At 34.4% G+C, this 12,691-nt stretch overlaps 1 protein-coding gene across 2 annotated transcripts; it reads left to right on the plus strand.

The window, feature by feature from the left end:
* Nucleotides 1–5,499: 5,499 nt before the first annotated feature.
* On the plus strand, nt 5,500–12,425 carry LOC131630003 (nodulin-26-like). 2 transcript variants are annotated; one of them, XM_058900803.1, is made up of 5 exons: nt 5,500–5,808; nt 5,990–6,214; nt 6,310–6,507; nt 6,593–6,654; nt 12,207–12,425. In XM_058900803.1, exons 1-5 carry the CDS (start codon nt 5,689–5,691, stop codon nt 12,226–12,228), a joined length of 627 nt encoding a protein of 208 aa, XP_058756786.1. In that variant the 5' UTR covers nt 5,500–5,688; the 3' UTR covers nt 12,229–12,425. The 2 variants fall into 2 exon arrangements, with proteins under 2 accessions (XP_058756786.1, XP_058756785.1); XM_058900802.1 differs by lacking the exon at nt 12,207–12,425 and adding an exon at nt 6,833–11,760 and having other exon boundaries at nt 5,503–5,808.
* Nucleotides 12,426–12,691: the final 266 nt, after the last annotated feature.

Raw genomic sequence — 12,691 nt, forward strand, 5'->3', positions numbered from 1 at the left:
AGTCTACAAAAATAAGAAAATAACTCAACAAAAAATATGTTGGAGTTTTGTGAGGATATGTTGTAGTTTTTGAGATTGGGATAAGGCGTGAGAGGTTATAATTTCACTTATGGAGCTAGGGTGCAATATGTTTTGAAGTAAATAAAATTTAACTTATATAGGTAAAAAATTTCACTACGGTTGAAAGAAGAAACTATATCACAGGTGTTACTTTAGACCATGGGGAATAGTAGTTTAATTTTTATTAAAAAAATAGAAATTAAGGGAGCACGCCTTTTTTGTAACGAAAAAGCATAAAATTGATAGTGCTGGGAATTGAAGTGTGTCACTCCACAATTCACCATGGTTTTTAATTTGGACTGTGGGGAAAATGATTTTAAAATAAATAAAAAAAGAAAGGTGCCTAATGAATATATATTACGTTAGTGGGATAAATAGCTGTAGTAAGAAACTACTACGAAATTACAATTTGTAGTAGTGTGAGTTGTATGTTGAAATGGTGAAAGAAAAGCTTTAAGGCATGGGAACCATTCCTACATTCTCAACAATATTGGAAGACCTTGATATATGCCCAACTCATTAGGTGTTGTAACAAAGGGGAAATTCTCAAGTGGTTCATGACCCCGATTTCAAATTCATTGAAAAGAAGTTTGAAACCAATTCTAGAGAACACACACTTGTCCAAACGTCTATATAATCTTTTGCGGGGATCTACGTGTGAAATTGTATAGTTAGAGGATGAGGCAACATCTTTGTAGGAATTCTCTATCCGACACATCTCACTAAAGATGGACACCGTGCCCAAGACATCTTATTCCACCTAAGAAAAATTATTTGCATCAATGGATATATTAAGAGCCCACTTTCCACTTTCTACCATTTCCTTCTGACTGTCAACAAGTAAAAAATTACTACCATAAGTGCTGGAATGTGAATCAGAATCTATCTAACATATAACTTCAATATCACTTGGTTTATAGTCATGCTGCTACACAAAGGTCTTTATATAGTTATGGGCCTTGAGTTCATTCCTTTACACCTTTATATTTTTAGAGTTTGATGCGGGGAGCTTAAGGAATGTAAAAGAATGAGAAACTTCTCTAATATCATATCTAAGGAGGGTGACTTCCTCTTCTCTATCCACACTTATTCCAAGGACTTTTTCTTCTCGAGGATCCTCCAACTCCTCAACGTCTTCCTTAGAACTCCTTGAAGGTGGAGAAGAACACAAGAAATGGGGGTTTGAATTGTGTTCTTTTCAATTTTTATTTCCCTTTCAGTACTTTTCTTTTTCTTCTTTATATCTCATTCCATTGGATATTCTTATATCATTGTTACGGAAGCATGTTAGGGATAACACTACATAACCAATGAGATACATGTTGAATTTAACTTCTTAACTCCATCAAAACTTCTGACTTTGCTCAGTACAGTTCTGAAGATATTCTCCGTGAATGTTCTAAGTTAAATGAATGATGCAGAAGTTAAAAGACACAATCACTTTTATCCTGGTTCACCTTCTCAATAAGGCTACCTCCAGTCCACCCTCCACAAGGTGATTTTGCCTCTCTCAATCGAGGACTTAATCCACTATAACCAAATTTGATTACAACTGCACAACCAACTGTTGCGACTAACTTCCTGCACAGTCAACTGCTGTGACTAACCCTGCACAACCAACCGTTGTGACTAACCTTGCACAAGCTACCCGCGAGTGACTAACCCTTAGATGATAAATTGTTCAGTGATCTCAGCAAGATATAACATTCATCAACCTAGTAACTCCTGCAGAAGCCAACTGCTTGTGACTAACTGCAATGAACTGTTCAGTGATCTGATCCACATATATAACATTCATTGACCTTTCTGAACTTCTGACCTTCACTTGGTCTCCAAGAGGATTTCCATAATGACCATAATCACTATCATCTCAAGCTTCTGACCTTTATCTGGTCGCTTAAGGAAACATCAATATAATGCTTCTTAACAAGCAAACATTTATTTTTTTTAAGTACATTTTATTTTGACACATTGACAAGTGATTACTTCACATGTAAGGATTATCTTGTAGTCTTCTTGTATGTATCTTCTGAACGAGATCTGTGTATCTTTGTTGGTAAGCAGAGTAAGAGTATTAACTCCTAGTGTTGAGTGCTTTCTTCACTTTGATATTCGTCTTCAATTCTTCTCAAAGCAGATTTAGAGCTCCAGCTCTAGTTTGAAGTTGCTTCTTGATTTGATCTTCATCTTTAATTCTTCTTAAAGCAGATTTAGAGCTCCAGCTCTAGTTTGAAGTTGCTTCTATAAAGCATTAATCACAATTATGATATTTCTCTAATATTTAGTACATAATATTTTAACTCAGAGATTTGATTATTCTTCAGTGCAAGAGTTCTCTGGTGTTTTGTTGGTGTTCTTCGTGTATATATATCACCTCTTGTTTGATCCCCTACACCACACACTTGAAGGAGTGATTTTGTGTGTATATATATCTTCATATTTTTGCCCGTTAATCTTGGTTAATGGAGAGAGTAATAAATGCTTGTGTGTTTGCTTTTCGTTTTATTTTCTCCAATGAGCTGCATGTGGATAGCTTCTTCAATCATCCTTGGGAGTTGCGCTTTTTGAGTGTTGCATCCGCCTTGCTAATGATTATGTCTTTAACGGTATCTTTCTTTTTTAATCAGACTACATGATCTTCTATTTAGCTTCTGTATCAGTATGTTCGCGGCGTTTTTGGTGCTTTATCAGAAGTTGCCGTAAGACTTGAGCATCTTTGCATTTGTTCATCTTGTGCATCAAGTTCTGATGGTACTTGTAATGAATCATCTTCTGAAATCAGAGACATATAGTTTGAGTACCACATTTGCTTATACAAAATTTATTTGCTTGTTATCATCAAAACAGTACAAATATGATTAGAACCAAACTATGTACTAACACCCCTGACAGTATTAGAAGTCTCAATAATACCTATAAAGTCTAACGAATGACATCACACGTCTTGAGGAGACACCTCTAGTATTTGTGGGTTTGTCATTTTGGTTCGCAAAGAGGCCCCACTTATCTCATCATCACTCAATAGGTCTATAAAGGGAATGTTTGAGTTTCATATATTAGACATGGCTATAAATAAATTAAAACAATTGAAAGGGTAAATAAGGAGAGTGTTACTTTAAGAGTTTCTGGTGTTCGATGAAGAAATAAAAACAAGACGACTAGAAAGCCATAAATGTTTTACGAGGAAAGATGAAGATCGAAAGTAGTGGGAAGATTACTAACAAAGTAAAAATTACACAAAAGACTAGAGATATAGAATTTTGGTTCAAAGGAAGTGCAATGGGTAATTGACTGTATTCTACCAATTTATAGGCAACCAAGGAGTATGGATCTACAATTATGAATTAAAAGGACATCATGAGACGCAATCTACTGAACAAGATCGACCACGATTCCATAATGGCACTGAAGTGCACTAAATAACTACAACAACCATAACCCTGTGTCCGGTAGAAAGGACTTGGCATATAACTAATCTTGATCGACTAACGAACCTATTAAGAATGACCACATTTAAAGGCCAATCCCATAGCAAGTATATCCTTTGTTAGGGGGCTGCACACCAGAGTCGTGCACCACACTCATCTCAACTAATGGAATCAATCAAACAGTCTCCCAGATTCCACTTCCTCGGGAGCAATTTTAATCATTGTTTATATATAAGTGTGATTGTGTGTCACACCAATATATCCATTGATTCTTGCGAGTTACATTTCTCTGACCTCACTGACAAGAACATTAAAATGCTAACATTGTAAGTACACTCCCTATTTTCCTACCAGAAATTTTTTTCGTCGTACCAAAGAGATTCTAGGTCAGACTTATAATCAATTTCCTATTCTAAATCGAAGGAAATTTTCTTTAACCATCGAATCGACAATGGAATCAAAATTACAATACTAAAAAAAATACATGAATCATGGTCTAATAATTGAAAATAAAGAATATAATGATTAAGTCGTTATATAGTAAAGTAAATAGTTGAAAGAAAATCTAAAGATACTACACTCATACAAAATAATATGTTAAAATATAAATTTCAATTAAAAGAATCATCTCATATTATTTAATTTGACACACTTTAAAATTTGATTATTTAAATTGGAAATAATATTTAAAAAATAAAAAGTGCAATTAATTTTTTATATACCTTAAAGTTCAATTAAATTAATTGTTCAATAAAAAGATATCTATATAATTTGCATTATCTAAGTAATAAATACTCCCTCCGTTCTTTTTAAGTGTCATTTTAGCATAAAACTCTTCAATCAAGATAGTGGATTATTAGAGTTATTTTTTCTATTATACTCTTATTTATTTTTCTCTTTTCAAATAAATTCAATCATATACTCTCTTTTTCCAATAACTAATTGAAAAATGTGAGATGGAATTATTGAGAAAATAAAATTATAATTGACAAATTACAACAATGAATTATAAAACGATACTTAAATAAATAAAAATTTTCAAAAAACACGAAACAGAAAAAGTACAACTTATAATTCACAATCACCAAAAATAGAATCCTAAATATTATGAAAGCTTTCCAAATAATTCATAACAATAAAATTAGTTATGGCGATATTGTTTCTACTTTGGACATTTTTTTCACTTACTTAACATTGAACAATCTTAGATCTAAATAAAAAAATCAATAAAATACCATTCTAATAGGAATTGGTTTATCAAACGAAACTAGCCCAACCAATAAGTAAATAAATAAAAACATAAATGAGAGTTCTAATAAGTAACAATAACCTAAAAATCTACTTTTCATCCATTCAATGTACTAAAATCTGAGTTCTTATCTACTCATTCATCTACGTCATTTCTTTCTCATCCAAATTTTTCTTAAAATATATAACTATTCAAAGCCTAATCTTTTTATTTTTGGAATACATATTCAATATTTTCAACTGTTACCATAATACTATGTCAACCTAACATCATCAAACTTCAAACGTTTGACTAAGAGAGACAAACAGACAAGTCTATATATCCCATCCAAAATTTAAAGTAAAGTGCAATTTATGTCCCATTCTGCATTTCCGGTGGGTAGTTGAAAAAGCTTTCAATGTCATCAAGAATCACACCTCAACCTACAAATATTATATCATGATAAGAAATTCTTCTATTTATTCTAAAAATAACTATTCAAAAAATTCAAGATAACTGCAATAGACGATAAAACTCTATTTTAAGATAATATAACATTGTTGCGTATTAGAGATAAGTTCGAACCTAGAATTTTTAGTCCAGACCGATAAAATTTAATGTTTAATTTATATAGTTTTTTTATTCAAAATGTTGCTTTAAACACGGTTTAAAATTACTTTGTCAAACATATCATGTGATTAAAAGTGATATATGTTCACAAAATACATATGTTGACACACAAGAAAGTTATAATTTACTTTTCCATGTGTGAAAATTTTGAGAAAGTCAATTATGAATCTCTTCCATGCTTCCTATTTATAAGACTTTTAGGTGCCCATAAATTTGGATAGCTAGTTAGTTCCATTCTCTTAAATTCCATACTTCATTTCTTAACTTCTTTGACAAACCACAAAATAGAGTATTTCTTTTCATTTCATTTCTTCTCTTTATCCTCAGTTTTTTGTCTGTGTTATGGCTGATCATTCATCAAGCAATGGAAACCATGAAATTGCTATGAATGTAAATGGTGATTCCTCCAAAAATTTTGAAGATAACTCAGAATATAAAGACTATGTGCCACTTTTGCAAAAGGTTTGTCTTCTAAACTTCTCTATATATATATAACTTTGTCTTCAACTTTTTTTTCTAAAGTATATAAAAATAATAAGTAATTTTTAAAAATTATTTATTATTTTTATCTTAATATATGTGAATTTGTGGAATTGAATTGAAATGAAAAAATTAAATGGTTTTTATGTTTTGTTGAATATAGTTGGTGGCAGAATTGGTGGGGACATACTTCTTGATATTTGCAGGATGTGCTGCAGTTGTTGTAAACCTTGACAATGACAAAGTGGTAACACATCCTGGGATTTCAATTGTTTGGGGCCTCACTGTTATGGTTTTGGTTTACTCGCTCGGTCACATCTCTGGTGCTCATTTTAATCCTGCGGTCACCATCGCTCACGCGTCAACTAAAAGATTTCCCCTTAAAGAGGTGAATTAATTTCTAAAAAATTTCTCCTTCAACTTGTGGTTAGTGTTAATGAAATTGTTGAGTATTTTCTCTTTGATTTAATGATCTTATTATAGGTGCCAGCTTATTTGATAGCACAAGTTCTTGGATCCACTCTTGCAAGTGGAACACTTAGACTTATATTCAATGGGGATAAGAATCATTTCCCCGGAACACTTCCGGCTGGTTCGGATCTTCAGGCATTTGTGGTTGAATTCATAATCACTTTTTATCTTATGTTCATCATCTCTGGAGTTGCCACGGATAATAGAGCGGTAATCCCTCTATATTATAATGTCCTTCAATTTTCAATCCTATTTTATAAATGTTATTTATTCATTTTATTTGTAAATATTGCAGATCGGTGAATTGGCTGGACTTGCAGTTGGATCTACGGTACTTCTAAATGTCATGTTTGCCGGGTATGAACCTCATTCTAAGTTTAAATTACATATATTTTGTGAACACATTTACAATTATGTCGTCACATCTTTCAAAATCGATCATTTTTCTTATAAAAAACCAATTTCATTAGACGGTCTAAATTTTAGACCGAGTATAAGAGATACTTTATATCAGTTTGATCGAATCTAATAACAGGCCAATTACGGGAGCTTCAATGAACCCTGCAAGAAGTTTAGGGCCTGCTATTGTTCATAAGGAATATAGAGGAATATGGATATATTTAGTCGCAACGACTCTAGGTGCCGTGGCCGGTACATGGGCATATACTTTCATCCGGTACACGAACAAGCCGGTGCGCGAAATTAGTAAGAGTGCATCTTTTCTTAAAGGGGTACAAAATGGGGAAGCAAGGTGATTCATCAAGGAATTTTAAAGGCTTTATATCTTCAATTTCCATTTTTGAAGATCAATCTAGAGGAAATGGTTTAACATTTATCCATGCATTAACTGTAATATTTATGTTTTGTTACAAACACACACTACACAAATTTCGTATCAACAAATAAATTGTAAAAGAGGTTTGATGATTACTTTGATGAATCTCTGATTCATGCTCATTCTCATTTGATTCAAAATCTAACTAATTACAAGAGCTAAGATTGGAATATATAGGATAGTTTGAAGTTGATTGATTTGTAACAACTCAACCACTTCTAACTAACCTTCTAACAACTTACTAACCACCTTATAATTAGAAAATTTCTTTAGCCACCTCCCTATGGGGGTCACCCCCAGCGAAAATCCCAAAATACCCCTGCTTCGGAAATGAACTTTCGAAGCACTTTTTTCTTTAAAAAAATTTCCATAATTCGGAAGTTCATCTCCGAAAACACCTCATGGGGGGTGTCTTCGGAGATGAACTTCCGAAAACACCTCATGGGGGGTGAATTCGGAAGTTCATTTCCGAATTATGTAGAAACTGTGTTTTTTTTATGTTTTTTCTTAAACAGTCTCGCATTTTAATTAAACGCAGACGCCAAATAAAATAAGCAACAGATAAACTGAAAATACTAATACGATAAATAAAATCCAAATAATATATACAAGTCGAACCAAATAGTAATAGTGTGCGTAATATACAATCCGAAAACAAAAAATAAATAAACCCGACCACTACTGGGTGTGCCTAACCCTCTCACCCTGAGCTCTCCTCTGCCGCCTGTACCCCGCCGCACGGCCCGCATCAGTGACGATTGCCTCCATCACGGCGACTGCGTCTGGACCGCCCTGATGAACGACACCCCGATCCAAGGCGTCCCGCCCAAGCATCTCTATCCGCTGGCAGATCGGCAGGAGATCAATGGCGTGGTCATCCTCGGCCTGCTGGTTCTCCAGGATCTCCTCATGTGCTGGCCTAAGAGCGCCGGGAACGTCGGGTCTCAGTAGAGGATGGGACACCCGGTAGAACCATGTGACGTACCCCTCCTCACTGTGCCAGTCCTGTGTGACCCGAGTGAGACGGTACTCCTGTGGTACCACATGCTGCTGCCACTCCGCCCATATGGCAGTGAGCTGCACTCGGGTCACTGTGTCGGGAGCAGCCTCAGACGGTGACCTGGGTATCCGCTGTACGAATCCAAACTGACGCATGCACCGCTCTGGGAGATACCGGACCATGATGCCGGTCCCGCATGCCAACCAGCCTGAATATAGAGCAATGCCGTCAAAGGGGACAATCTGAGCGTAGTCGACAAACGGCCTCCAGGTGACGTCGTCGTGCATCGTGCGGTCCAAGTACAGACGGTATGGTCCCACCGCATCGTTCCCCATCTGGAGAGCGTATCTGGCGGCCCTGGGCATGGCGTCCACGTACATGGTCGTTAAACCACTCAGCTGCTGGTTTAAACAGACCGAAAAATCTTGCGGGCGTGGTTGACCATTTTCAGCGGCTCTCTCTCCTGTTACAAAAAAAAACAAATAAGCGACATATATTAAATAAGCGGACATATATTAAATAAGCGACAAATAAACGGTTAGATTATAAAAAATGGTGACAAATAAACGGTTAAATTAAAAAAATACCTCTCCCTCCCAGATCCGCCGAGCGACGTGATCGTGGTAGTGAATCAGCACGGAAGTGTCAAAGGGCCCTCCCGGACAGCCATCCTCCTGCTCATCCTCCTCCCCGGCTGGAGGGTCAACATCCGGTACACCCTCCGGCTCGTAGTATGGCACTGGCACCTCCTCCTCCTCCTCCTCCTCCTCTCGCTGGCGGGAAGAAGATACCCGAGCCAGCCGACTCCTAGATCCTGAAGCAGATGTACCCTCTCCCACGTCCACGGGAACTCGCACACGGGGTCCCCGGCCCTGCCCCCGTCCCTGGGTCGACGCCAGCTGCGCCGCCGCCCGCTCGCGTCTAGCCGACGCAGTCTGAGACTCTCTCCCCTATCTGATGCGTGCTGGTTGGTTGCCTGACATGTTCCTGTAAACAATTGAAATCGATTAATATGCGAGATAAAAGAAGAAACAAAAATAATTGAAATTCTGATACAGTTCGGAAGTTCATTTCCGAAAACTGGGATGGAGGTGTTTTCGGAAATGAAGTTCCGAAACACCCCTGCGATGGAGTTTTCTGCAACTCCCATGGCAGACCCCAAAACCAAACATCAAACCTATGTCTACACATTCTAAACATCCTAAATATCAGTATAAACCTAACCTAATACATTTTTTGCTATTTGTAAACACCCTAATATACATTTTAATCATAGATCTTAAAATCAAAATGCTTACCGATTGAATGGATTTGAGGACTTTTAAATGTAATAGAGCAAGTAGTTGGAGCCTTTGAGGTAGCTTGGAACTGGTTTGCACAAAAATCTCTTGGGGTGTGAGTTTGGAAGAAGATTAGGGTAAATGATTAGGGGGAGGGGGCTGTTTGGCTTAATCTGCAAAACGCGCAGTATTTCAGAAATGAACTTCCGAAATGGTGTTTTCGGAAGTGCATTTCCGAAATAAGTCAATTTTTTTTAAAAAAAAAAGCGCTTTCGGAGATGCATCTCCGAAAACACCTTTTTCCTGCATTTCAGAAGTTCATTTCCGAAGTCAGGGGTATTCTGGGTTTTTCACCAGAGGTGAGCTAGAAGGTTGGGAGGTGGCCAAAGAAATTCTCTATAATTATAGCACTAACTAGAGACTACTAAAGTAACTCCTTTTGAAAATAATACTTGTAATAGTGTGCTTTTGAAATCATGGATTTTTTGCTATGAACATGGTTGAACAATTGTCATAGTAAACAATGACCTTAGTATGATTAGTGATGCAGAAATCATGTAAAAATAACATGGGTATATTTACTTAGACATAAGGGTATACATTTCTTTGATTTTGCTTGTTCAAGACCCAAATATTTTTAAGGATTTCAAGATCCTTTATACTGAATTTTCTATCTAATTATTTTACAAGAATAATTTCAACTAAATCAGCTCCAACAAAATTAATCAAATTTAAGTAGACCGTTAGTAGTTTTTTTTGTCAAATAGTTTAGTGGCTGAAATTCACTTTTTAAAAATAAATAAGTGGACTGTCGCAGATTCAAACATGCATCTTTGCAGCTTAATGTCCTTGCACAACTATTAATTAAGATGGTTTAATAGGACAAGTATCACTAATTTTTGTGTAAAAAGGATAGTCAATTATATTGATGGAGTTTGGAAGTGGATTGTGTTGGGAATTTTTTTAATTAATCAAGACTTTATTAATTCATACTCAATTCAAGATGAAATAGAAAGTGAAAGCGTACCTTTAAGATCTATGTAATTTTAATGAGAAGATGATGATCTTGATAGAGTAGTGACCTTCCAATTGTAGTTTTTTTATTCTTTAGTTTCTCTTCCAATGAGATAGAGAGAATAAACATTCTAAGATATTTTCTTGTGTATACAATTGGGGACCATAACCCCTTATTTATAAGAATCAATGTGCTTTCGTGAAGATTCGTGTTTATTCAAGTTTAGAATTTGATGCCCTTCTATGAAAGGTTTCTTATTCAAGGCTATGATTATTGGTATCTACACAATATTTTTCTGGGAAATTACATCCTTGACCATATAAACCTTATATTAAATAGATCACTTTAATTTTCCTAATTAATAATGGTCCTAACACATTAATTTATTACATATATGACCTAAAAAATTCTAACAATATCCCATTTGTCATATATGTATCCTTATGAATGTGTTAAACTTTATGAGCTCAAAATTTTCATTATAAACATTGGACATATCCTCATCTCATAATTAAACTCATCAATGATCACAAATATAAACACAACTAAATGACATAGATTAATCATAAAAAGTGTAACATGAAAATTACGCGAAGGTGATCAATACATGTCAATTTTTAACTGGTTCTCCTTACTTTAATGAAATTAATATTATCATACACAGTGCAATGAACTGAATAACCAAAATTTATTTCTGATCAGAAAGTAATAAAAATATATGAGTATGTATATGTACTATCAAATAAAGTACATAACCTAATTAGAAAGAAAAGAGGAAAAAGATAGAAAGAAGAGAAGAGGAACATAGAAGAGAAGGAGAAGGGATTTGTAGATTCTTGAAGAGGGTGGATTAAGTGTTAGAGGTAAGGGTTTGAATCCAAGTTCTTATAGTTTATATGATTGGGTAATGTTATGTATGCTTTCTATTCTTCCATTTCATGAATTTAGAAAATGTTAGGGTTTATGTGAGATCAATTGAATTTTTGTGATTTGTTCATGTTCAATGTGTTGTATGGATGACCCATGGTTAGGAACATGTTTAGGAACGAGTATGGGGCTTTGAAAGCTTAACGAGTATGGGGCTTTGAGTTGGTTATCTAGTCTAGAGAGAATGGCAATTGGCATGACCGGAAATGATAACGGAGGAATCCACATGCATATCGCATAGAGTCACACTTGAGTCGCACGTGTCGGTGTGAAATGTTGTTATGTGTGATTATGTGGTATGAATGTGTGGATGTGAATTCGATTGATATGCATATATGTGGAATGATGAATCATTTGATATGAATTAGAAAGTGTGATGGGAATGAGATATATGTGATTAAATACATATTTGATGTGAAATATGAAATATATATATATATATATATATATATATATATATATATATATATATATATATATATATATATATATATATATATATATATATATATATATATATATATATATATATATATATATATATATATATATATATATATATATATATATATATATATATATATATATATATATATATATATATATATATATATGAGTGATATATGTGTATATATGTAAATCGTCAATATATGAGGTTGTGAATTTGATTGTGATGCTTAATTGTATTGAACATGTTAACTTTATATTGGAGATAAATGCGTGTTTTGAGAAGAGTAAAGAATTGTGAAATGTATGCTTACTTATGTTGCATTTCCCATTATTATATTTTCTATTGAGAATTTGAATTCTCACCCTTCTGTTTGAATGTTACCCTTGGTTGGTAACGTGCAGGTTCAGAAGAGTAGTTGCTTGATTTGTGGCTTAGCCGGAGAGCTCCGAGGTTTCGTTTTGATTAGGTAGTGAGTCATATGCTCTGATCATGTAACACTTGGGGGTTTTTCTTAGAATTATGTTCATGTTTGAATATTGCTATTTTCTATGTTTTGTTGAATGTTGGATGTATGTGGTAACATTTGGATATGTTGATTTAAAGGTCGTTGTAGCCTAGAATTGTGATTTTTAAGTAACAAAAATATTAATTTTATTTGAATTTGGTAGATGAATGTAGTATGGGATATATTCATTGAAAACATATAGTGGTGGATAGTCACTCGCGGATAGCTTGTGCAAAGTTAGTCATCAGCAGTTAGCCCATTGATAACATGAAAATATATAGTATATTTGGCTTAATTTACATAAATAATGTCATTGTTTTCCTTTTATTATCTTTATTTTAGTATTATGCCGGTATTTCTACGGTTTCAGGTATTTAGTTT

This window comes from Vicia villosa, unplaced genomic scaffold (assembly GCF_029867415.1).
Source record: "Vicia villosa cultivar HV-30 ecotype Madison, WI unplaced genomic scaffold, Vvil1.0 ctg.000634F_1_1, whole genome shotgun sequence".
Taxonomy (NCBI): domain Eukaryota; kingdom Viridiplantae; phylum Streptophyta; class Magnoliopsida; order Fabales; family Fabaceae; genus Vicia; species Vicia villosa.

Bases quoted from the DNA above. Each gene is read 5' to 3' on its own strand.
- LOC131630003 (XM_058900802.1), top strand. From the start codon at position 5,689: ATGGCTGATCATTCATCAAGCAATGGAAACCATGAAATTGCTATGAAT. The intron at 5,809-5,989 runs GTTTGTCTTCTA...TGTTGAATATAG, and splicing joins ATGTGCCACTTTTGCAAAAG to TTGGTGGCAGAATTGGTGGG. The intron at 6,215-6,309 runs GTGAATTAATTT...ATCTTATTATAG, and splicing joins AAAGATTTCCCCTTAAAGAG to GTGCCAGCTTATTTGATAGC.